The 27,375-nt window shown below is 42.8% G+C and overlaps 1 protein-coding gene across 3 annotated transcripts in view; it reads right to left on the minus strand.

The window, feature by feature from the left end:
• The window catches only part of ATXN7L1 (ataxin 7 like 1), a 279,312-nt gene that overhangs the window by 39,773 nt on the left and 212,164 nt on the right, over positions 1-27,375 (minus strand). For all 3 annotated transcript variants that reach the window (XM_030216364.1, XM_030216362.1, XM_030216363.1), the window contains one exon: positions 15,375-15,658. In XM_030216364.1, the coding sequence (XP_030072224.1) occupies positions 15,375-15,658 (284 nt within the window). The remainder of the gene's footprint in view (positions 1-15,374; positions 15,659-27,375) is intronic.

Consider the following 27,375-nt stretch of genomic DNA (forward strand, 5'->3'; position numbering starts at 1 on the left):
ACAGGAGGACTTAAAAGCTCTTTATCAGAATCCGGGACCGGGTATAGCCTGTTCATGGTTCTAGCAAGCCGAAAACCAGAGTCCGGGCGCTCCCATTGAGCCTGGACAACATCCCTAATGTCCTGATGCATGGGGAAAGACTTACCGGACTTGCGAACTCCTTTAATCAACAAATCCACCCTCCTAGGTTCCACCACATTACTATCCTCATCCTCAAAACGGAGAATAGAAGAAACCTGGGAAATAAGCTCCTGTAGGTCATCCCTATGAAAAATTCTGACCACGAAGGATCCTCCCCCACTGGAAGGGATTCCTCACCGTCACCCATATGAGAACAATCCTCAAACAAGTCTGCCTCAGGACCCCAAGAATCCTCTGCCAGAGCAGGGAACTCCTGCTCAGGCTCCAAGAAATCATCCTGCTCTGCTTGCTCAGACGGTCTGAACCGTTTCACAGGCACAGAAGAAACCTCCACAGCATTCTTTACCGGAGGTTCAGCAGGGGCAGACTGCTGCAGCAAAAAGGCCTGATACATTTGCATTACAAAGGCAGGGGGAAAACCGACCGCTCCCTGAGCTAGGACTGCAGCCGGAGCAGCGGGCAGCGAGACCTGAGGAGCCCGCGAAACACCAGGACCGGCCGCATCCAAAATGGCGGATGTTCCCGCCAAAACCGGCAGCGAAGGAGCGGGAGACGCGACCGCCTGAGCGCCACCCGAATCGGACCCCCCCGAGAGCGGGCCCGCCGGCGCCGACGAAACAGAGAGACTTGCACCCTGTACCTGAGAAGTGTCAACCGCCGTACAGAATTTACACACCCCGCTCGAAGCGAGGCCCCGACGCTGGCAAACAGAACACCGCCGCAACTTCTCCAACATCGCGAACAGCTGATCAGGTAAACAAAGAGGCGCGAAAACGAAAGTAAAACCGCCAACTCGCTAAAACAGATCTGGAGCTGCCCTGCTTGCCCAATCTCAGGCAGAAACCACAGCAACGCTGTAAGCAATCACAGACCCAAAGTCTGGATTGCTTAGAATTTAATCTTTCAAGCTGTAACTTTTAAGCTTTTAAAATTTAAAGGTAGCTGCCTCTCCCTGCCTCAACAGTTCTTAACAGTTATCAACAGTAAGAGCTGGAGGGAAACACACTTAGTCAGACTGCTCCTGACAACAGTCTGCTTTACCAAACAGCAGAAGTGACCACAGAATGCTGCTACTTCAGGGAGGCATAGGGGGGAGGGACTCGCCCACGAGTGTGACACCCCCGGGGCAAACAGAGACCCCCACGGACCTCAGCCCCTAACAAGCAGGTTTTTTGGCTTTTTTTTTTTTTTTTTTTTAATGCACAGATATAACCTGAACCTTTCAGCAGAACATAGAAATTACCAAGAAAGAGAAAAGGAATGAGACTGAAGGACTCACCACCTTCCACCTGCTGGAGACTGAGATTACTGGATCTTTCTCTGTCTGGCAAGGGCTCTTATTGGCTCTCTAGAGTCACAGTTTTTTCTCAGTCTCCACCTGCTGGAAGGCGTGCACAACCCATCAGTCACATTCTGGGCCGGTCCGGAGGGAGGCTAAGGAAGGAAGGTCTTTTGTCTCCTTTTTATCCTTAGTAGAACATTAGAACAAGGCCTAGAAAAAGATATAATTGAAGACAACCAAATTTACGGCCATGCTAGGAAAGGGTTTAGCGTGCAAAAAAAAATCCTATGTTAGGATGTGCTAAGCCTATTTAGTAGTGCAGCTTAGTAAAAGGGCCCCCTTTGTGCACATTAACTCATAGGTTAACAACCCTTAGATTGATTCACTGTGCATTAAACTTTTAAGTCATACTACTACTACTACTACTACTACTATTTAGCATTTCTATAGCGCTACAAGGCATACGCAGCGCTGCACAAACATAGAAGAAAGACAGTCCCTGCTCAAAGAGCTTACAATCTAATAGACAAAAAATAAATAAAGTAAGCAAATCAAATCAATTAATGTGTACAGGAAGGAGGAGAGGAGGGTAGGTGGAGGCGAGTGGTTACAAGTGGTTACGAGTCAAAAGCAATGTTAAAGAGGTGGGCTTTCAGTCTAGATTTAAAGGTGGCCAAGGATGGGGCAAGACGTAGGGGCTCAGGAAGTTTATTCCAGGCGTAGGGTGCAGCGAGACAGAAGGCGCGAAGTCTGGAGTTGGCAGTAGTGGAGAAGGGAACAGATAAGAAGGATTTATCCATGGAGCGGAGTGCACGGGAAGGGGTGTAGGGATGGACGAGTGTGGAGAGATACTGGGGAGCAGCAGAGTGAGTACATTTATAGGTTAGTAGAAGAAGTTTGAACAGGATGCGAAAACGGATAGGGAGCCAGTGAAGGGTCTTGAGGAGAGGGGTAGTATGAGTAAAGCGACCTTGGCGGAAGACGAGACGGGCAGCAGAGTTTTGAACCGACTGGAGAGGGGAGAGGTGACTAAGTGGGAGGCCAGCAAGAAGCAGATTGCAGTAGTCTAAACGAGAGGTGACAAGGGTGTGGATGAGGGTTTTGGTAGAGTGCTCAGAAAGAAAGGGGCGGATTTTACGGATGTTGTAAAGAAAGAAACGACAGGTCTTGGCATACTAATGAACTAAGGGCCTGTTATCAAGCCGCACTAGTGGCTCCTGCTGCAGTAATGCCGACAAAGCCTATTCGCTTTGAATGGGCTCCGTCAGCATTGCCCTGCGGGAACTGCTAGCGCGGCTTGATAAGAGAGGCCCTAAATGCTGACTAATGAATGCACACTCTGTTGCCAATGCACGATTTAATGCTTTATTCTACGAGCACCTGATTCAGTGGAATTCTTATGTGCAGCAATTTATCAAACATAACATTCTGCGATTTACCTGTTCCTCAGTTAGTTAAAGAAAATTGTTCTTGCTGTTTACTATATAGTATTTCAAAAGTGCACGCCAAGGAGTTCAGCACTGTGCCACAAATGACCTCAACAACACAGGAACTGACACAGCGTGGAGTACACAATCCCTCCCCTCTTCTGTTTTCTATGTCATGTAGTCTGTGATACTGGTAGAAACATGGCTGATTTCAGAGGTTTCAGGGTACTGCTTTAAAGAATTTTGAATATGACAATTAAAAAAAAAAAAGAAATCAAAATGTATACCCAGTGTGGGGTACTACTAGAATATCTGCCCTGCGGACTTCTGAAACTTTACATAGCACATGGCAAATATGAGTGTGTTTTAAAGGTAAAATGTAACATGCTACTGTTCCTCCTTACTGTATATGAGAAAAGCAAACTCCACCACACTCCTACACTTGAACCTAAATTAATAGAAGGACCGCATAGCACTTAGTTGAATCATAAGACTCCAAGAGTGTTGAGGTGCTGATGACTTGGTCTGAAAGCATTAATTTTAAATGGAATAACAGTGGATCATTTTAGACTGCCCCCGAAGCAAGCACTGTTTTGCCAAAACACTGGTGACAGGCGTCATCTGTCAGAAAGGCATTTGATATGACCTAGCCAGTTGGTGTGCTCGACAGTCAGCTGAGTTTAAGCCGCCTCTTGCACCTTTATGCATTTGGACTCCTTGGCATTCAGAAGAGTTGAAGTTTAGATTTATATTTTGAATTTGTAAGAAACTCAGATATCCCCTCAGAACATCAAAACAATTTTTATTAAATGTTTCTGAAATACATATACAAATCATAATGAAATAGAACAAAGACAAATCCTCTTCACTGTTAGAACGTACTAAACCGATTCCAATATGCTAAACCTTGTCGACCATAGTAGCGTAAGTAGAAGTATAGGATTCATCCATGACTCATCACTAAAGAGCCGACTCATTGAGGTAACTCCCCCTTCACTACCACCCTCTCAAAACCAATCCTACAGATAATGAAGATGATTGAGGATACTCTGATAGGTATTCCATATGGTTCCTTAGCCAAGCAGCTGAAGAAGGAAAAAGAAAAAGAAGGTAAAATAATAAGTGAAAGAAAAATGTTCACACCTGCTACTGGACCCCTCCACTCTCAGTGGCTGCAACCTTTCTTACACTCCCCTAGGTGAACAATCCTCTCATCATGGTATATTTTCCCATAACAACATGTGCGCATCCCCCTTTCCCTGAAGGTCCTGTGTAATTTTGCCAAACCTCTGAAGTTCTCCAATAGACTGCAGCCATGTAGATCAAGAAGGGTCCCCCTGTCTTTCCAGGACCCGGCGAGTGACATTTCTGTAGCCAAGAGCAACAAATATGAAACTCCTCTCCGCATTTCTCCATGTTTTCAGATGTCAAAACCATCATCTGAATCATGAACAAACTGTCTCAATGGTTGTAATCACTGCATGTTGTAAAAAAAAATATATATATATATATGTATCTATGTCAACTAAAGTCTGCAAAAATACAAATCTTTTCTCTTTTTAATAGCTGCATAGCCAGTTAAAAAAAAAAAAGAAAAGAAAGAAAAACATCCTATATAAATATCCTATATAATAAAACTCACCCTCAATGTTCTGAGGACACTGATGTCACTGTCAGGTCCTCAGGGCACTTCCTGCCGGTTCGAAGCCTTCATGGTGGTGAAGCCACCGAAAACACAGTGTTAGGGCCCCGCCCTCACGTCAAACGTGATGACATCGAGGGCGAAGCAACGTCAGCAAATTAAAGGTGGCGAGCTGAGGTCAGCAACAATGGCGGAGGAACGCAGACGGGGTGAGTAGGGAGGGAGGTGGGAGGGGGGAGGTCCGGAAGGAAACCGTGCTAGCGCCCGTTTCATTGCTGCAAGAAACGGGCATGTTTTACTAGTCAAATAATAATTTCAAACTTTCTGTAATTATCTAAAAGTATTTCAATATCAACTCTTATTTCACTGCTACTGGTTCAGAAAGCAGTAAAGAACGAATTCTGAAATACTTTCCAATAAGTACAAGAAGTGTAAAATAATTAGATGGTTTCTTTCTTCATGGTGGTGTATTCTGAAGTATGAACACGTGAAGCTATTAATGTCCAAAAATACAAAATTCTTTTCAGTTTACACACTAGACATATATTTTTTTTACAATGTGCAATGATTACAACCACTGAGACAATTTGTCCATGATACAGATGATGTCTCAAAACATATGTGCATAAAAATGTTTTCAAAAATCTTTTTCACTTTTTTTTCAATTATCGTTTATTTTGATATTCGAGGGAGGAGGTGTTTCCAAGTCTATCTTGATTTCTTTACCTTTCAGTTAATTTATACTATCCCTTTTCATTGTGGTTTTAAATATATATTTTTAAATTATTTGTTATTGCGATCAGTGTCTTCCACTTTTTGTTTGTTGTTCATGCTTTTACTTTATCAGAAGCTCTCTGACCACAACTCTTACAAAATTAGCAGATGAAACTGAAACATCTCTGAAATTAGATCGTGTTTTGGCCTTGGGCAGAGGCTGCAGAAACAGCAAGGAAAGTGAAAGAGCTACACATAAGTAGAACTGAAAACCACAGTCACAGTTAGAACAGCAAAATGTAGCTGCACGTGTCTCTGTAGGGAGGGTGCACACTTCAGACCTCATCAGCTGAGGAAAATACATCAGTTACAAAGCAAAACAAAGGATCAGTCTCACTGGCAGCAGCCCAATTCTGAAAACTCCCACTATCAAAGTCAAATTCTTAGTAAAGTAATTCCTAAAATAGTGCCCTGATCTCAAGAGTCTGGTCAGAGGTAGAGAATGACACAGTTACTGTTACGGCAACATTGAAAAAAAAAAAAAAAACAAATTCCCGTGGATTTGGCAACAAACCTTTTTACCACCCCATGGGAACGGTAAAAAGTCTTGCTCCCACGGTAAAAAAAATTCTCTCCTCCTCGCAGGTGTCACCACTTACACTTTCCTGCAGGCAGCTGGCAGCGATTCACACAGGCTAGCTCCATGGCCTTCCTCCTGTCAAGTCCCGCCCTCTCTACAACTTCCTGCTTAGTGTCAAACAGGAAGTTGCTGTAGAGAGGGCGGGACTTGACAGGAGAAAGGCCACAGAGCTGGCCTTGGTGAATCGCTGCTCGCTGGCACCGACCACTAAAGACAAGGAAACTTTTAAAAGGTATACTCTGTTCCGGCACAAATTAAGCTGACCCTACTAATAATGGCCCTCAACTCCTGCGGCACACCTGCAGACCAGCCATGGCACACTGGTTGAAAAACGCTGCAGTACAGCAAGATAGATAATGGTAATGAGGCCATTAAGTATTCTGCTGCAATGCACAGAAGGAAACAGTGGCTTTTGACACACATAAAATGCAAGAGATCTTTCACAATGTCTGGGCAGGGTAGAAAGGTTGGTTAAGAGGATTTCATGCCCTTTTTGCAGTATCAACATGCCTCGCTTTTATTATTATTGTTATTATGACATTTGTATCCCACATTATCCCGAACAAGCTCAGGTTCAATGTGGCTTACATTCAAGAAGAAAACATCAAAAATATAATACAGTCAGATAACTAATTACAACATTTTAACATATTAGGAATAAATTGTGTGTTTGTCATGAAGCTAGGCTAAAGTATTAGTTATGTTGAAACATATAAGAGAGATGGCAACATTAGTTTATTGTCTTTTGATAAGATATGTCTCATCAGCTCGTAAACCTTGGGGTCATCTTTGACTCCTCTCTCTCCTTCTCTGCACATATTCAGCAGACTGCTAAAACTTGTCATTTCTTTCTCTATATCACCACCAAAATTTGCTCTTTCCTTTCTGAGCACACTACCAGAACCCTTATCCACACTCTTATCACCTCTCGCTTAGACTATTGCAACTTGCTTCTCACAGGTCTTCCACTTAGCCATCTCTCTCCTCTTCAATCTGTAAAAAATTCTGCTGCACGATTTATATTCTGCCAGTGTCGCTATGCTCATATTAGCCCTCTCCTCAAGTCACTTCACTGGTTCCCTATCTGTTTAAACACACAGTTCAAACTCCTCTTATTGACTTACAAAGTGCATTCACTCTGCAGCTCCTCAGTACCTCTCCACTCTTATCTCTCCCTACAGTCCTCCCCGGGAACTCCGTTCACTGGGTAAATCTCTCTTATCTGCGCCCTTCTCCACTGCTAACTCCAGACTACATTCATTTTACCTTTCTGCACCATATGTCTAGTATAGACTCCCTGAGCAAATATGTCAAGCTCCATCTCTGGCCGTCTTCAAATCTAGGCTAAGCCTACCTTTTTGATGTTGCTTTTAACCCTTACTCGTTTGTTCAGTACTTGTATTTTATCATTCCCACCTTAGTAATTCCCTTATCTCTTATTTGTCCTGTTTGTCTGTCCTAATTAGATTGTAAGCTCTGTCGAACAGGGACTGTCTCTTCATGTTCAAGTGTAAAGTGATGTGTAAGTCTTGTAGCGCTATAGAAATGATACTTAGTAGTAGTAGTAGTAGTTTACGGAATCTCAGATAATCTTCTAAGTACCTTAACTGCTTGGGTAGAGAATTCCAAAGTTTGGTACTATATGTGAAGACTGCAACAAGGATCGATTTGTAAGGAAGACCTTTGCAGTTTGGATAATGGAGCATGCAGGAGGGTAATGTTCTCTAAACAAACACTGGTGAATTTGTAAGAAAATATAGAATATGCAAATAACTTTTTTAAAAACAAGGAGGAAAGACCTCTTAAAGACTGTTCTTAACAACACTGAGGCTCAGATTTGAATATAGCCACTTAACGTTGTAGTCGGTCAAAAAATAATCATCGGTCTAAAAAACCTCTGAATATTGCTTGATAGCTTTAATAATATCAAAAACGAATTCTCATCTGTAATATCTACCAATCAACCAATATGTCAAAATTAGAAATCCCACTTAACTTTGGGCACACAGCAGTACAGCTTTCACTGTGTGTAGATTTAACAGCACCATCATGGCTCGGTTTGTACTCAAATATATGGAGAATCCGATCTTCAGGCAATAACACCCATTGTGCTCACTATGCAACGTGTCAGTTCTCTCCTAATGTTCAGCTAAGGTCCCGACGGGGACCCGTTTCGCAAACGGCTTATTCTGGAGACCCAGCCGAAAAATAGCTTGTGCTGTCCACCGGTTCAACTGGTGTAATTGATCTAGCCTTTTTTTTGTGGGTAATGTTATCTAGCCAGACAGTATCTGCAATTTTAAATCACAGAAGGGAGGTAACAGCAATAATGTGTGCATGCCTGAACAAATATGAATGTGCCAGCATACACCTGCGGCCGTTGTCCTGTGCATAAATATTAGCCTTGTCAAAATCTCATGTGCAAGACAGATATGGGCTGTCACTTTTGTTTTCTTCAGACATGCGCACAAGGAGCTGTGCTTACCACTAAGACTGTGTGCACATGTCCAACGGGTGTCCCCCAATTAGCGTGCAAGTAGTTCTGCGTGCATAAAATTTGCATAGAACTAGCTTTCTGTATAGCGCGGTTTTAAGCTTGTGGTAGAAGTGCACACTTAGCTATCTATATGCGTCTCTACCTCATGGCTTTCCGCATCAATCCCTTTGAAATACCCTATATGGCCAGTTTCTATATATGGCGCCTAGAAAATCCCTGAGGAAAACATTTCCACCTAAGCATATTCTATAAGCAGTGCCTAGGATTTAGGTGCGTTATATAGAATACATTTAGTTGATATCCCAGCACCTAAAACTGCATGCTTCCATTTACACCAACGAAAATGTATCATAAATCCCTGCATGTAGATTTAGGCGCGGAGGGCCATATTCTATAACACGTGTAAATTTTGAAACGCCCATTTCCCTGCACATAACCACGCCCCTTTTGCCTGTGTGCACTGCGTTATAGAATACGCTTAGGGAGTTATGCTCTTAATTCTAATTACTGCTCATTATTAAGTACTAACAATGCTGATTCGCTTCTTAAGCCAATTAAGTTACACGCGCTGGATTTTCGCGCTGATCTCTAGGCGCGCTATATAGGATCCGGAGGATAATGTTATAATATTTTTATGGATTTGAAAACCGCTTAGATCCTGATATGGCCTGGCGGTATAGGAAATTTTAACAAACATAAGCACCAGGGCTGTGGAGTCGGAAGCAATTCTGGGTGGTCGGAGTCAGTAAAAATGTACCGACCGACTCCAAAACAAAAAAGGCATGATGATATATGGTAAATTTATCATTTTATACTTATATATATATAAACATATCTGTATCCTGGATCCCCAAAGTTATATTTACCAGTACTTTAGATCGAGAACAAAAAAATATAAAGCCTAACAACAGGTTTTCAGGATTTCCCCAATGAATACGCATTGAGTATCTATTGAGTCACAACACCTTATAACGGATGATTACACTGTTTTAATCCATTACCTCTAGTAACAGCTCACTCTTTATATTCGAAAAAGCAAAATAAAGGATAGATAAAACTCGTATATATTTATTTATGTTACATTTATACCCCGCGCTTTCCCACTCATAGCAGGTTCAATGCTGCTTACATATTATATACAGGTACTTATTTGTACCTGGGGCAATGGAGGGTTAAGTGACTTGCCCACAGTCACAAGGAGCTGCCTGTGCCTGTAGTGGGAATCGAACTCAGCTCCTCAGTTCCCCAGGACCAAAGTCCACCACCCTAACCACTAGGCCACTCCTCCACTGTTGCTACTATTGGAGATTCTACATGGAATGTTGCTATTCCACTAGCAACATTCCATGTAGAAGTCGGCCCTTGCAGATCACCAATGTGGCCGCGCAGGCTTCTGCTTCTGTGAGTCTGACGTCCTGCACATACGTGCAGGACGTCAGACTCACAGAAACAGAAGCCTGCGCATGGAATGTTCCTAGTGGAATAGCAACATTCCATGTAGAATCTCCAATAGTAGCAACATTCCATGTAGAATCTCCAATAGTATCTATTTTATTTTTGTTACATTTGTACCCCGCGCTTTGACACTCATGGCAGGCTCTCAATGTGGCTTACATGGGGCAATGGAGGGTTAAGTGACTTGCCCAGAGTCACAAGGAGCTGCCTGTGTCTGAAGTGGGAATTGAACTCAGTTCCTCAGGACCAAAGTCCACCACCCTAACCACTAGGCCACTCCTCCACTGTTGCTACTCTTTGAGATTCTACATGGAATGTTGCTATTCCACTAGCAACATTCCATGTAGAAGTCGGCCCTTGCAGATCACCAATGTGGCTGCACAGGCTTCTGCTTCTGTGAGTCTGACGTCCTGCACATAAGTGCAGGACGTCAGACTCACAGAAACAGAAGCCTGCGCAGCCTTCTACATGGAATGTTGCTAGTGGAATAGCAACATTCCATGTAGAATCTCCAATAGTAGCAACATTCCATGTAGAATCTCCAATAGTATCTATTTTATTTTTGTTACATTTGTACCCCGCGCTTTCCCACTCATGGCAGGCTCAATGCGGCTTACATGGGGCAATGGAGGGTTAAGTGACTTGCCCATAGTCACAAGGAGCTGCCTGTGCCTGCAGTGGGAATCGAACCCAGTTCTCCAGGACCAAAGTCCTCCACGCTAACCACTAGGCCACTCAAGTACAATGAATATACATGAGATCTATTTGCAGAAAATGGAGGCAGTGCACGCGAATAGATCTCATGCATATTCACTGGGGAAATCCTGAAAACCCGACTGGATTGCGGCCCTCAAGGACTGAGGTTGGACATCCCTGAAGCTGTGATCACCTTGGATATTCCAATCCCACCAAGAAACAGCTCCATGCTAGAAAACAAGACACAGTGGGGAAGGAGGAAAAGAAAACAGCGCTGCTAACAGAAATGTACCAAGTGACTATTCTGTACAAAATATTGAGAAGCAGATCCCGAAACAGCAAAACAGGGCAATTAGAAATCAATAATGTGGCCCAAAAAAAAAAAAGTAGCAAAAAGTACAGAAACTGTTCCAATTATATTGGGCACCACTTCCAAGCTGTACACATTACATACTGTGAACTCTAGGAGGCGCTCTCTGGTATAATGCTACTGTTGAGAAGAGCAGAAAGTGGCAAATCTAAGAGACTAAGATCACATGCAACATAATCTGAGCAGCAGTGAAGTTCACTTTTGTTATAATATGTACAACACTAACCCACCCGGAGACACTACCCAAAGAAAGCAGCAGACTTGTACTCTTTCTTGTATCAGCAATGCCTCAGGCCACTATGAGATGAGATCTCTCCTATCTGCAGGTAGTGGCCCCTGGGGGAGGGGGGGAGGGGGGATGTGGGGCCAACTACAGGCCTCATTTGCATAAATCGTAGGCAGTGGCGTAGCCAGACCTGACATTTTGGGTGGGCTCAGAGCTAATATGGGTGGGCACTATGTATATAGGTATGAGTAGCGAGTTACTACAAAATAATGCCTCAGAATGCTCTTAATGATGGATTTCTAAGTAGTCTGCCCTACAGCTGCCCTGCATCAACATAAACCACATACATACTTATTGGAAAAAAAATATTTTTAAATATAGTTACATTATCCCATATCTTAAACTTGACCAGACTTTCGCTTCAAAGTGGCTTACAATTTACAATAACAAATATGGGTAAAAATACCTTTGAAGTCTTTTTCCCTTCCTTTGGGTCTACTGCTTTCTCTCCCCCTATATCCATCCCCATAGCCTGGCATCAGCCCTTCCCTACCCCTCCATCCATCCCTGTAGCCTAGCAGCAGCCCTTCCCTTTCCTATCCCCCCCCCCCATATCCATCCCCATAGAATTGCATCAGCCCTTCCCTTCCCTACTCCCCAATATCCATCTTGTAGCATGGCATCAGTCCTTCCCTACCCCCCCCCCCCCAATCCATCCCCATAGCTCGGCATCAGCCCTTCTCTACCCCCTCTACACTCCCCTCTTCACTGCCTAGGGAAACAAAAGATATATTTAATGATTAAATATACCTTTTTTTTCCCTAAGCAGTGAAGAGCCCACCAACACCCAGAAGCCCACCACCAGCACTGACTGTACATGTTCAAAAAATATGTATTTTACCTGGGCAGCTGGGCTTGAGTTTTCCAAATTCGTGTACACGTTTTGCAGCAGCAGACTCAGAGAGCACTGCAGCCAGTGCTCCGTGTGCTGATTCATGTGCGTGTTTGTGGGGCCGCAGGGGAGTGCTTAAGGCCTGATGAGAATCTCCTTCAGTATGAATTCACTGCCAGTCGTGCCAGAAAATAATCAATGCGCCTTTTGTCTGCTGCTTTCACAACTATCCTCAAGCAAGCCGTGACACTGCTGGCAGATTTTTCCTGTGACACTACTGTGCACAACACGGTGACACTGGGGCCAAGTAAGGAAAGGCAAGACCCTGAGAGTGAGGGTGGCGGCCAGCGAGCGGAGCGGACGGAGCCAAGCACGCTACCGCGCACAGCCACGTCTGGGTCACACCGCTACCGCGTAGGAGGATGGATGTGGAATAACAACCATGACGCGCTGCGACGTGCAAGTGCATTCAGCCTCTCTAAGCCCGCCCCGAAGGTAGGTGGGCTGATGTCTGAGCCTGAGAACAGGTGCCTGCGACGTATGCTAGGCTGTGTGTGGGCACTTGGGTGGTGGGCGGGCCTGAGCCGAAATCGGAGCATGGAGAGGAGAGATCAGCTGCCAGAGCGACGCGGGTTCTGGTGCCGTCTCTGCCGTCACGCTAGGCTGCTGCAGTTGTGTGCGCGCTTGGGTAGGCGGGCGGGCCTGGGCCGAAATTGGGTGGGCCTGGGCCCACCCAGGCCCACCCGTAGCTACGCCCCTGATCGTAGGGGATGAAAAGCAGGACCAAGTGTGAAAAACACAGTTGCTCAATGGTAGAGCTGACCCTGCCCATTTGTTTCTGAAGTGAATACATAATACCCAGAGTGTAACAGGACGGTGTGCATGTGTGTCCTTCAAGACTGTGGGTACCACAACCTTTCATCAAATGCAACAAGTACACTTTCAGAATTCAGGAAAAGAAATTGTATTCACTGGCTCTTATGTATTTGCACTAATTTTGAATTTCTTAATCTCAAAAGTAAAACAGTTTCCCAACTTCTGTTCTCTACAAGTGACTGTAATACTTCCTTCTTAAATATTCATTGCTTTTGTCCTCTCTAGTTCTTTTCAACATTATCTTTCCTTCCTTCTTTCTTTCATGACCACCTCCTCTATTAAATATGCTCTCAAGACTCCTGCATTTTGCTGAAGTTTCCTATTTTCAGGCTTTCTTCCATAACTCTTCTCTATATTCTATAAATTTTTCTTTAACTACTTCCCCTCCCCATCCAGCCTTGATCCACACCATTGATAAACAGCACCAGAGTTTATGAAGAGCAAGTGTGTGAGAGAACACATCTATAGGCAAAAAGTTCCAATCCCCCCCTCCTGTCCTGCCTGAATTGTCGCTCCTGGTTTGTTTTAAAAAAAATCTCAAGTATAAATAAGGTCAAGGAAAGCAAAGACCTGAAACTGTTTCTTGCTAATGTAATTTACAAAAAAAAACAACACACCATTTGACCACCTCATGAGATGCTGAATTATGTGGTTTTCCAAAATGTTATGACAAGCTGAGAGTCTAAAATACTGCAAGAAAAAGAAAAGCCTACACTGCACACTCCAGAAAGTCTTACACCATGAAGATGAAGACAGACTAACAGGAGGAATACTTGCAACTGAAAGGATGACATTTACCTTAAATAAGGCCAGTGATTCTCTCTCCAATCATTCTGATCTGAAATGTGACCTCTAAGAGGATCATTTTTTAACAGGACATGCAGGTGCATATGCTACCCCTAATTTATAAAGGCAACGTATGGGCCTATGTGCCTTTACAAATTGGCCTCTGTGAAAAGCTCCCACACAAGGCAGCTGTAATTTTCTGCCTTATGTGCTGTAGAAATTTTATAACACGCTCAAGTGCCAACCCCGCCTATTTTCTGTCCTCAGAACATCCCTTCAAGTAGTTGGCAAGTAGAAAAGGTGCCGGACAGACTTCTACAGTCTATGCCCCAAAATTGGCAGGGAGAGATAGAGACTAAGTAAACCAGTGTTTATTAAAGAAAAGCAGGAACCTGTGCAGATGCAGAGTGCCAGATTCTACTCTGGCCAACCTGCTGGACAGACTGGATGGACCGAGCAAGTCTTTATCTGCCAACGCTTGCTATATTACTTCATAAAAGTAGACTCTGTTTTCCTAGTGCCTACTTGAGCATATACAAAGCTCCGTTCACAGGACAAATCCCTCCTCTCAGTACCCTTCTCCACCACCGCCAACTCCAGGCTCCGCTCCTTCTGCCTCGCCTCACCCTATGCTTGGAACAACCTTAAGCCAAGCCCCCTCCCTGCCCATCTTCAAGTCTTTGCTTAAAGCCCATCTCTTCAATGCTGCGTTCGGCACCTAACTCTTACCGTTCAGTAAATCCAGACTGCCCCAATTTGACTTCCCCTTTCGGACTGACTGTTCACTTGTCTTTTAGATTGTAAGCTCACTGAGCAGGGACTGTCCCTCTATGTTAAATTGTACAGCGCTGCGTAACCCTAGTAGCGCTTTAGAAATGTTAAGTAGTAGTAGTAGTTATACCAGTGCTGCACAAGCATAAAGGTAAGCCAATGCACAGTGTGTACCGGGGGCATAGTAGCCAGACCTCGGTGGGAGGGGGGGGGCAGTTTAGCCCACCTCCCCCAGCCGCCGACCCCCCCTCCCACCGCCGCCACCAGGTACCTTTGCTATCTATTAATACACCCAAAATCTTTATCACACGTTTTCGTTGGTGTAAATGGACACGTGTAAGTTTTAGGTGCTGATATATCAACTAAGCCTGTTCTATATACCTTGCCTAAATCTAGGTGCTGCTTATAAAATACACTTAGGGCTAGATGCACTCAAGTTAACGAGCCAGCAACGTGGGTTTTAAACTGGTTCTAACCAGTTTAACGTGCAAGTAGTAAACAGGGACATGCACAAAAGGGCATTTTCCTGTCACGGTAGCAGCTAACAAAAACGGAATGTAAATGATCCAAAGGCTATTATAATGAGCTGCACTACCGTTTTCCGATCCCCTTACCGTGGAAAACCTAACGGGAGGTCTACACCTCTCGTTGGGGCAAAGGAAAGAATCGGAAGAAAAAAAATGTCGTCAGGGACGTCCTTCACTCAAAAAAAAAATAAATAATAAAAACCCCTCTAAAAAGACGTTCTTTTTGGACATCCTTTACCTGTAACAAAAAAACCGTCCCTTTTGGACATCCCGTTTAAGCTCAGCTGAGAGAGACCTGCCCTTAAAATGTATCCCCCTGGCCCTGGGAAAGGTCACTCTACATTTAATGTTTCTATCATATCTCCTGCTCCTAAGTGCTAACACATAAGGCTTGGATCTGACATGGCCCAAAACGTGACCCTCACGGCTCACCTGAGAGCCTTTTGTAAGGCTTGTGACTGCTCTTCGTGCCATTTTGGTGCTTCTTGTCTAGTGATGCAGCTGTAATTCCTTTCCCATTCAAAATCTTCTCTGGCGAAGGAGGCACAGGCTTAGATACCAAACTCGATTTGACTAGAGATGAAACGGATGTGCCAGACAAAGAGGCCGTCGTGGAATTGGCGGTGGAAATGGATGTAGAATTCATTTTAAGATTGGCACCATCTGCCTTCATCAAATTAGGAATTTTTTCTAGACTTACCACAGGTACTGGAACACTGCAAATTGAAAAAAAAAACCATATTATATGTTTTCAAAAGATTTAACTTGAGTTCATTTACTATTTTAACCATTCCTCCTTCCCACAACAGTGACAAAAAGCGAGGCAATGCATACAAGTGCCCAAGTACTTCCTAGGATCCTGGTACCAAACTAAAAAACTAAGGCTTTGCATTAATTTAGATCCCTGGTTACTGTACTTTTGTTTTTTTAATTATTTATTAATTTTTCATTACATTTATGTCAGAAACATAAATTGGCATTACACAAGTCTAATTTTCATAAACATATAGCAGGAAAAAACAATACAATATATTAGTCCACAATTTTTGATCCAAGATATAGGTACACAATAAAACATTAAGGATGAAGTGGAAACCCACCTCAACCTGCGAAAATAGGAATAAATCTTAATATACAGGAGAGGGCAAGGACTCGTGTCGGGGCAGCCGAATTTTACAATCCAAGTTAACAATTCATTGCTCCTTACTAACTAAAAATGTTATAAGCTTTCCAGGTTCAAAAAATATATATAATTGGTTACTGTACTTTTGTAATTCTAAAACAATCAGCATACGATACCGCTAGAGACATATCAAAGAAAGTGCTTACAATTGTATTTACTCATTCCCACAAAAGTATTCTTCTGATCTGATTTGATATACTGCCTTTCTGTGGTTTTTGCAACTACATTCAAAGCGGTTTACGTATTATATACAGGTACTTATTTGTACCTGGGGCAATGGAGGGTTAAGTGACTTGCTCCAGAGTCACAAGGACCTGTAGTGGGAATCAAACCCAGTTCCCCAGGATCAAAGTCTGCTGCATTAACCACTAAGGCTACGTCTTCACTCCAAATTTCAGATATCAAGAAAGAGAAACAATGGAAGTATATAACAAATTGTATTTCTATCACTCACAACTTATTGTAAGCCACACTGAACCCGCAAAGAGGTGGGAAAATGTGGGATACAAATGCAATAAATAAATAAATAAATAAATGACCCCCCAATACATAAAGAAGGAGATAAGAAATGTGTTAGTTAACAAAATCTATTTATGACCATAAGTCCTAAAGCAGAACGAGATCAATTAGCAGCATAAAAATGAGAGAAAGGGCAAAAGCTGCTCTGGAGGAACAGGAGATCACTGAAACAGCCACAATACAAGCTGCATCTGGTTTACTGAGAAGCAAATTATTTCACTGATCTGAATGAAAAAAAAAAAAAAGAGTAATTAGGTGCCTTATAGCCTACCTGTATTTGGCAGCGAACTAGAATGAGAAACTCACACTTGTAATCAATGCTTCTTTCCACATAAACACAACATGTTCCTCTGGGGTTGTACCAGGTCTAGAAACATCAGCTGAACCCTCAAGGATAAAATATTTTCTTTGCGAGAAAACCAGTACTTCAAATTGAAAGCCATATCAAACTTGAAAACTCGGCTCGGCTAAACACGTGGCTTTAGGCCGAGATCAACACAGTGGATTATCTTCAACAGTGACCAGCAGTGTTCTCTTGGTGCTTTATCCTTTTAAGCCGGGTGTCCTCAGACTTTTAAGAGGACAACCCTTCAAAGCACTCAGAGAACTGCTTCTCAACCCAGTCCTCTGGGTGCACCCAGTCAGGTTTGCAGGATATCCACAATGAATATGAATGAGATAGATTTGCATACCGAGGAAGCAGTGCATGCAAATCTTTCTCATGCATATTCATCGTGGATATCCTGAAAACCTGACTGGACGGATGCGCACCGAGGACTGGGTTGAGAAGCACCGACTTAGAGGGACAGTGAGCATGGGGAGTCTCAACTGGAGCTTGCTGAGCGGGATGGTATGAGGTTGGGTCCACTTAGAGTTTGTTGCTATGCTATATATACATATGTTTATATATGGAAAAGCAAGATTTGAAAGCGCCAAACCTCTACGAGAAAAACTACACTGGCTCCCAATCAAAGAACGTATTGCATTCAAAATCTGCGCCCTTGTCCACAAAATCATCAATGCTAAAGCCCCGGGATACATGTCAGACCTCATAGACCTCCCAATCAGAAATACAACAAGATCATCATGAACATACCTAAATCTCCACTACCCAAGCTGCAAAGGACTCAAATACAAATCAATCTACACATCCGGCTTCTCCTACATAAGCACACAATTATGGAATGCACTACCAAATGCCGTGAAAACAACATATGACCACATAAAACTTCCGGAAACTACTAAAAACTTACCTGTTCAAAAAGGCATACCCGAACAACCCAACCTAAATGCATCAACTCTGGAACACAACTTAACCAGAACTCGACTGGACATAGATTACCTCTTCCTCCTTATGATCCCTAAATCTGACTGTCATGCACGAACTTTACTCTACCACAACTTCATTTTGTATTTGTTCATACTGTTATTGGCGATCGCCTCTATGGTACAATGTAAGCCACATTGAGCCTGCAAATAGGTGGGAAAATGTGGGGTACAAGTACTACAAATAAATAAATAAATATTAGCATTATCTTCAGCTGATGGAGCCTCGAAACTCCACCAACCTTACTGTGTTTGCCGCTACAGTGTAAGAAAGAAAGAAAGAAAAATAAATAAATAAATAAATAAATAAAAGCCTAAGTTTGAAAATAATTTACATATGTGCTCATTAAAATAGGCCACAGCTATTTCCTCCCAAAGTGCTGTGGATACACCTACAAAGTCATGTGTATCATGTACCTTCTTATTATTTTCATCATTTTACCAAGTTTGAAAGTTTTGATTTTCTTTTTTTTGAGAAAACACATAATCTAATATAATAATTTGCTATGTGAACGTTCTAAAGTGTCTCACTGGGATCATAAGCACCTGCTGACGTCACTGGCCAGCAGTAGAACCCTGCTCACGATCCCAGTGAGAGACGCGCGTTGAAGAACAGCGGGCAGAGACGTCTCTACGTGCACGTCGCCACCCCCCCCGCTACCCTCCCCTCCCCCCTTCGCTCTCAGCTCTGGTCCCGCCCTTGCGGAAACAGGAAATGTGGGCGGGACCAGAGCTAAGAGAAGGGAAGGCAGCAGACTCGCGAGGCTCTTCACTGCTGCCACCAGGACCCCGGTAAGAGGGGGGAGGGGAGGGTAGCAGAGGGGGGTTAACGATTTTGGAGGGGAGACGATGTGCACATAGGGGGATGGGCGGGGCCAGTGTTGGGGAGGGGAGGGCCGCGGGTGGAGGCATTGCAAGGACGTGTCTGTGAGACAGAAAGGAGGGGGGACTGGAACTCGGGGGAGGGACAGAGGGAAGGAGAGAGAGAGGGAGGGAGGGAGGGAGGGCCTGGAAATCGGAAGGGAAGAAAGGGGGCCGTGGGACTTGGAGGGGACAGAGGGAGAGAGCGAGGGAGGGAGAGAGGGATAACCTTGCTAGCGCCCGTTTCATTTCATACCGAAACGGGCCTTTTTTTTTTTTTTTTTTTTAAACTAGTTATGAATACTGCTCTCTTGTTGAGCATCTTCCACCTGATAACTCCTTTCATAACTGAACTAGTTAAAGAAAACATGAATATAGAGATTCAGCAGTTTTATTTGAAAGGAGTTCACCTGACCTGGCCACTTTTTGCCTATCTTAGCTGCATTGGGGGTCGTCAAAAACTGAAGAGTAAACAAAAAAGGGGAACATCTGCTTTTTACCAGTTATCAGTGTCAGCCAAACTGCGACAGCTCAAACTTCTGATATTTGATAACCTTCTGTGGTGCAATTTTGTTGCATGGCCCCCCGGAATCTGCTAGCACCACCTCCTTTGTCATTGTTTCTAGTTACTTAACAGAAAATTTAAGATCTCAAAGCAACTTTGAAACTGCCTGTTCTTTGCATATTCCCAGATTTTAGAGCGAGGGCACCCTGACCCTTACTTACTGGCTCTATGAACTGAGAACTTCATGCTATGCCAAATGTCTTTTTGTACAAGCACGCTCAAAATCAGCACCACTGATTGCAACTCTGTCTCTCCTATGGCATTAAAATGTCTTTAAGACGTTTGTTAACAGCCCAAGCTATCATCTTCTCAAGCTGCCAGGGTCAGCTCTGAAAAAGGGCCATGCTAGTAAAACGGCAAAGCACTGAAATGGCAGCAGAACGAGCAGATTCCTAGAGGCAACCAGTAAATAACGTCTCATCTTCCGCCAGGGTCGCTTTACTCATACTACCCCTCTCCTCAAGACCCTTCACTGGCTCCCTATCCGTTTTCGCATCCTGTTCAAACTTCTTCTACTAACCTATAAATGTATTCACTCTGCTGCTCCCCAGTATCTCTCCACACTCGTCCTTCCCTACACCCCTTCCCGTGCACTCCGCTCCATGGATAAATCCTTCTTATCTGTTCCCTTCTCCACTACTGCCAACTCCAGACTTCGCGCCTTCTGTCTCGCTGCACACTACGCCTGGAATAAACTTCCTGAGCCCCTACGTCTTGCCCCATCCTTGGCCACCTTTAAATCTAGACTGAAAGCCCACCTCTTTAACATTGCTTTTCACTGGCAAACACTTGTAACCACTCGCCTCCACCTACCCTCCTCTCCTCCTTCCTGTACACATTACTTGATTTGATTTGCTTACTTTATTTTTTGTCTATTAGATTGTAAGCTCTTTGAGCAGGGACTGTCTTTCTTCTATGTTTGTGCAGCGCTGCGTAAGCCTTGTAGCGCTATAGAAATGCTAAATAGTAGTAGTAGTAGTAGTAGTAGTAAATTGCCCAGTCTTATCAGATATTGTCCAGAGAAACAGTAAAACCAAGTGACAGCCAACTGAGAAAAGAAATCAGATTCAAGTATTAATCACACGTGGACACAGCTGTATCATGAATCTGCAGCAGTTAAGTTCAAATTTAGGGGTCTTCAAACAACAATTTAATAAAGAGCCCCCCCCCCAAGAGTTTGGGGCAAGGGTTCTACCTCAAAGATCTGGCTGAGGCTGAAACGGATCCCCTTCTTCCTTAGGCCTCCAACAAGACAGGGGCTACCATAGGCAGAATTTGGGTTACGGTTTCATAGTCTCTGCCTCCGTCTGCTTGGAGGGCAACAAAACCTGACAGTCTGGACTGGTCTAGCAGAATGAAAAGGAGGTAGAAATTGTCAACATTTACTGCAACTGTACTGCTAGAAAAAAAAGAAAATCACGATTTGGTCGGAAACAAATTACTTAATATTCTCCTTTACCCTTTCACTCATTCTCATTCTTGAACAGATGATGATGATATCTGAAGCTTCTGCCTGGATTTGTAATTGCAGAAATGGCAAGTAAATCAGGACCCACTGATTTGATCCTTATCAGAATCCCAAGACGACATCATACTGAGACACAGAAAGCACGAACATAGCATTAATGGCTAAACTAGGACACAGAGGAAGGAGGATTTCTATAAAAACAGGAGATGCAGTTGAACAGAGCAGACATGGCTGACTGAAATCTGTGCTGCAAAGGGGTCAACAAGAGGCGGCTGGCTCTATCATCTCTGGCAAAAATCTGAATGAAACTGGATGAATGGTTCCAAGTTACTAGAGCAAATAAATGTAAAGGGAACAGGGGAGAGAGAGGGACAAATAGGTATGATGATCTTTATTTTAAGATCAGATTCCCTGTAAGGACTGAGATGGAAAACAATGGATCTCAGAAGATCAGGGATTCTTCTGAAACTTGGCACAGCAACAATCAGAAAAAAATAAATATAAAAAATACACAATCAAAGCTACAAAACTAATAGCAAACTAGGTTTTTTTTTTTTGGGGGGGGGGAGGGGGGGTTGTAGCTTTGACAGTAATAATGGCACCACTAGTCACACTTGCTTTGGAATTACAAATGTACTGGAGAGCCTGCGGTTTTTAACAGGGGTCATACTGTAAAAATTCCACTACGATTGTGATTGATTCAATACTCAGCTTCTTTTTTTTTTACAAGGTGGCAAAAGATGAACTTTTGCTTGAATTGTTAAAAATGGATAAACAGTTAGAAAAGGCATCTCTACATAGCAGATGACTTTGGAAACTGATCTACCTGCAGGTGGAGACAGAGTACAGAACTGAACTCATTCCATATAGGACGGTGAGACTCCTTGATATTCAGTTTTCCACATAACAAAGCAGAGCGCCCTGGAAACAGCCAGAACCTCTCCTTCCCCGCATAACAGAATCATGCAAAACCATTGCAAATCAAACCAACAAATGCAACCTGTAGACACAACTGAAAACAGAAAAAGCAACTAAACCAACAGCACCCAGAATTTCAAGGGTGGGATCCTGGATTCATCTTCAATGACTAAAGGAAAGAAAATTATCAGGTAAGACATAATTTTACCTTCCTTATCGTCAGAGTATATGAATCCAGAAACTGATGGGATGTAGTAAAGCAGTCCTCAATTAGGGCAGGGCAGAGAAACTCCTGCAGTGAGGACCAATGCCCCCAAAGAAGCCTCTGATCTAGCCGCAACGTTGACCCAATAGTGCTTGGTAAAGGTATGCGAAGACAACCATGTAGCTGACTGGCAGATTTCATCAACAGTATAAGCACATGATTACGCCTAGGATGTCGACTGTGCCCGGAATGAGCCTTCAAAAAGAGGGAGAGCATTTCCCTGAAAGCAGGTATGCAGATGCAATGGCCTCCCTGATCGATCGTGCAATAGTAGGCTTGAAGGCCTGGTAGCCATTCTTTGACCCTCCAAACAGGATAAAAAGATGATCCGAACAACAAATGTCATTAGTAACTTCTAGATAATGAAGGAGCACCCTGCGCACATTCAGACAATGCAGGGTAGAAAAATCCTCCCCATAATCCTCCTGCCTGAAAGGAAGGAACAGCTGATTAAGATGGAAGGCTGAGACAACTTTCGGTAGGAAGAATGGAACCGTTTGAACCATGACTCCAGCCTCAGAAAACTGGAGTAATAATGGTTGATTATTGAGCACAAGGTCCAGTTTAACAAGTCTCAGAGATATTGGCAGCTAGACTGCATATTTATCAACCAAACCAATTGCTGAGATTGGGAACCAAAAGGTTTACTACATATTCCATCTCATCATATTATTCGGTCTGATGAATATAGACATAAGATTTTTTACACTGCTGGCCAGTTCACTGGAATAGGTTATCTTTTAGACTTAAGAATATTATAGATTTTAAAGAATTTAAAAGGGAACTTAAACCATTGTTGTTTATGTAAGCATACAGCTGGGGGAAAGGATTCTGTACCCATTTAAAAAATTTGCTTGATTTTATTTGTAATGGTGTTATGTTATGAGCTTTTTTTTTTTTTAATATTATGAGTATAATCTTGTGACCACTAAGAACTATAGATTAAGCGAAATATAAATTTTGTAATAAATAAATAAAACCTGGAAAACAGAACAATGAGTGAGGTGATTAAATTTGCAGATGACACAAAACTATTGAAGGTTGTCAAAACACATGCAGAAAGTGGAAAAAAATCAGGAAACTGGAAGTCTGGGCATTGAAATAGCAGATGAAATTTTAATGTGGACAAATGCAAAGTGATGCACATTGGGAAGAATAATCCGAATCATTGTTACCTGATGATGGGGTCCACACCTTAGGAGTCAGCGCTCAAGAAAAAGATCTAGGTATCATTGTAGACAATACACTAAAATCTTCTGCCCAGTGTGCAGCGGCGGCCAAAAAACAAACAGGATGCTAGGAATTATTAGGAAAGGGATGCAAAATAAGGCCAAGATTATAATGCCTCTGTGTCACTCCATGGTGTCCTCACCTTGAGTATTGCATTCAATTCTGATCGCTTTATCTCAAAAAAAGATATAGCAGAATTAGAAAAGGTTCAAAGAACAGCGACCAAAATGATAAAGGGGATGGAACTCCTCCCGTATAAGGAAAAGCTATAGGTTAAGGATCTTCAGCTTGGAAAAGAGATGGCTGAGGTGGGATATGATTGAGATCTATAAAATCTTGAGTGGTGTAGAACGAGAAGAAGTGAATTGATTTTTCACTCTTTCAAAAAATACAAAGACCTTGCCTTGAGACACTCAATGAAATTACATGGAAATATTTTTAAAACAAGTAAGAGGAAATATTTCTTCACTCAAAAAATAGTTGAGCTCTGAAACTCGCTGCCAGATGACTTGCAGCGGTTAGCGTACCTGGGTTTAAAAAAAGGTTTGGAAAAGTCCGTAGTCTGTTATTGAGATGGACATGGGGGAAGACACTGCTTGCCCCAGGACTGGTAGCATGGAATGTTGCTACTAACTGGGTATCTGCCAGGTACTTGTGACCTGGATTGGCCACTTGGAAGCAGAATACTGGGCTAGATGGACCATTGGTCTGACCCAGTATGGCTATTCTTATGTTCTTATCCAGGGGAGAAGGGGGAGTTTTAGTAGGACCACCCATCTTAACCGTGGGCCCACCCAAAATGACAGGTCTGGCTATGCCACTGCTGTAAGATGGTATTTCTTTTCTAGAGAGCAGGACTGATCAGGTACACAACTCCTCCCACCTGAGAGCTGCAGATCTAGACAATGACACAGGGATGGGGACCCAAGGGGACAGGGCCAAACTTTGCCCCTGCATCATTCTCTACTTTGAAGGTTGTTAATGACTTGGACAGTTAACTACATTTGAGTGATGCAAACGATGTTTTCATTTTTTGGAAAAACAAGAAAAAGTGATGGCCACAACTGGCAAAAACTGCACGGGAGATCCTGTGTATTCCTGCTACCAGCACATCTTTCTGAGAAGACATTTTGCATTGCAAGAAGCACTGTGGAAGATGGGAGAGCTAGACTGAATCCTGAGATATTATTCATCCTCAGATTTAAAAATCATAGCAGTACTTCGTAGGGCACATTTCTCCACTGCTAGGGCACACAGAGAGGGTAGATTAGGGTTCCTTGGGGTAGTAGAAGTCGGTTATTGTTTGGGTTGGAAGGGTAGAGGGTGGTGGTGGTGGTGGGGCAGTTATTACTACTACTACTTAACATTTATAAAGCGCTACCAGGGTTATGCAGCGCTGTACAATTTAACACAGAGGACAGTCCCTGCTCGAAGGAGCTTACAATCTAAAGGACAAAAAAGTGCAGTCAATCAAATTGGGGCAGTCTAGATTTCCTGAATAGATGAATAACGGTTAGGTGTCGAAAGCGACATTGAAGAGGTGGGCGTTGAGCAAGGATTTGAAGATGGGTAGGGAGGGGGCTTGGCGTATGGGCTCAGGGAGTTTATTCCAAGCATAGGGTGAGGTGAGGCAGAAAGGGCGGAGCCTGGAGTTGGCGGTGGTGGAGAAGGGTACTGAGAGGAGGGATTTGTCTTGTGAGCGGAGGTTACGGGTAGGAGCGTAAGGGGAGATGAGGGTAGAGAGGTAATGAGGGGCTGCAGATTGAGTGTATCTGTAGGTTAATAAGAGAAGCTTGAATTGTATGTGGTACCTGATCGGAAGTCAGTGAAGTGATTTGAGAAGAGGGGTGATATGAGCATATCAGTCTAGGTGGAAGATAAGACGCGCAGCAGAGTTCTGAACGGATTGAAGGGAGGATAGATGGTTAAGTGGGAGGCCAGTGAGGAGTAGGTTGCAGTAGTCAAGGCGAGAGGTATCCCACCTTTTCCCACTGATTGCGGGCTCAAAGTGGCTTACAATAATACTGTGGTAAAGTTACAATGCAAGAAGTGCAATTTTTTTGCAAATTGAAAGCAGGATAGAAATAACAGTTAACAGCCATAGGTATTGAAGATATAATTAACAATTAATCAGTAGTAAATAAGAAGATAATAAGGTGTAATTAGAGTCCATTGGATCTTATAATAGTAAGGGATAAATCCAATTATGTTGAACCTGAGGAATAAGCCTTCTTGAACAATACTGTTTTCAATGATTTCCTAAAGTTTAGGTCGTTCTGGGTAGTTTTTGTTAATTTGGGTAAGGCGTTCCATAGTTGAGTGCCAATGTAAGTGAAGCTTGAGGCGTAAATTGATTTATATTTTAAGCCATTACAGTCTGGGTAGTGTAAGTTCAGATATGATCGTGAGGAACTGGTTCTATGACTAGAAGTAGTATCTAGCATGAATTTCTTTATGTAATCCTGATACAAATTTTGAATTGGCAGGTCGTTTGTGTAAGCTAGGCTTTCTTTTTCTATACTAGCTTAGGAACAAAGCTTACAAAAGTCACCCTCAATAAAACAAATCATTCCTTAAACCACCCAAGCACATCAAAAACACCTCTCACACGACCTACCTAACACCTTCCATCTAAATCCTCTTTCACCTCTGCTTACGATCGACTGCTTCTAAATCATGTAACGACGTTATCATATCTACACTCTGTAAGCCACATTGAGCCTGCAAAAAGGTGGGAAAATGTGGGGTACAAATACAATAAATAAATAAATAAATAAATAAAACTGGTATTGGAAATATTCACATTAGTATGTTAAATTTCTATTGGTTGTTATTGTTTAGGATTTCAATAAAGTCCTCTAAAAAGTTTTTGAAAAAAAAAAAAAAAGACTGGAAAATCTAAAATCTTGTAGCCAGAGACTAGTTAATATTCCTGGACAGCCCCTGAAAGGGAACCTGAAGAGAATGCACGAAGTAAAGAAGAGCAGGAAAGAAATGGTGGCAAGGGAGCTAGGAAACGGAAACAAATTATGCCACTACTGAAGAGGGAACACTGGCAACCACTTTCGCACAGGAAAACATTCAAGATTCTGACTTTGGTCCATAAAACCCTACACTCAGAATTCCAATCTCTATCGCAATTCTTGACACCTCACTCATCAGCTAGATTGTTGCACTCTTCACCACAAAACCTATCGGTAGTGCCTTCTTTTAGATGTATTCAAATAGACTCAATTTTTGGTGTTGTAGGTCCTTCGCTCTGGAACCACGCATCTAATTTTCTGCCTCAGTTCTTGCATCTAAAGTTCAGAAAAAAAAAAAAGTAAAGGTCTTCCTTTATGAGGATCTTCCAGTGTCTGTTATGGCAGAGAGGTAGGCAGAATTCGGCAAGGCAGCTATGACAAGACCTTGGAGCACACACACTACTTTTACTCTACATCCATTTTATAGCATATGGATAATTTCCTTTTTTTCTTCTTATAAAATTGCTGTTTTGATGTAAACCACAGTGATGGTACTAACAGCGGTATCAAATATAATAAACTAAACTAAAACTTATCAGGAGTGGCCGAAGAACAGATTGGAAGATATACGGATCATTACCTTGAACACAGATACTAGCTCTGGGGTGCAGTGGATGCCCCGAGGACCCCCAGCACTAAGCAAACACTTCCATGTTCAGGAGTGAGTAATTTGAGTTGAGTTTAGCACTCCCAATTATTTTTCAAAGTTGTCTCCTATAAGCTTGAGTCACATCACTATAGTACCAGATGAGGAAAAATGCGTAAAAGGTGCTCCCTCTCTGACCCTCCGCATTATTTCTCATGCTGCTTTATGTGAGAAAAATGGGAAAAAAACCTAAAAACTATGTACACAAAGATAGGATAGCAACACCCTGACACATGAAAGGCAGAAATTATGAGATCTTATGCTTAACATTATGTCTACTAACATGAACCACCAAAATCTATGATTTAATTTAGCTTCACATACTGGGATTAGTGTTTTTACAAAAAGGTCATCTGAAGTTTGCTGGTTTAAAATTATTGTGTTAAAATGAACAAAAGTCAAAGTAGGGCAAAATCTAACAGAAAACTG

The sequence above is a fragment of the Microcaecilia unicolor genome, chromosome 10, assembly GCF_901765095.1.
Source record: "Microcaecilia unicolor chromosome 10, aMicUni1.1, whole genome shotgun sequence".
Classification (NCBI taxonomy): Eukaryota; Metazoa; Chordata; class Amphibia; order Gymnophiona; family Siphonopidae; genus Microcaecilia; species Microcaecilia unicolor.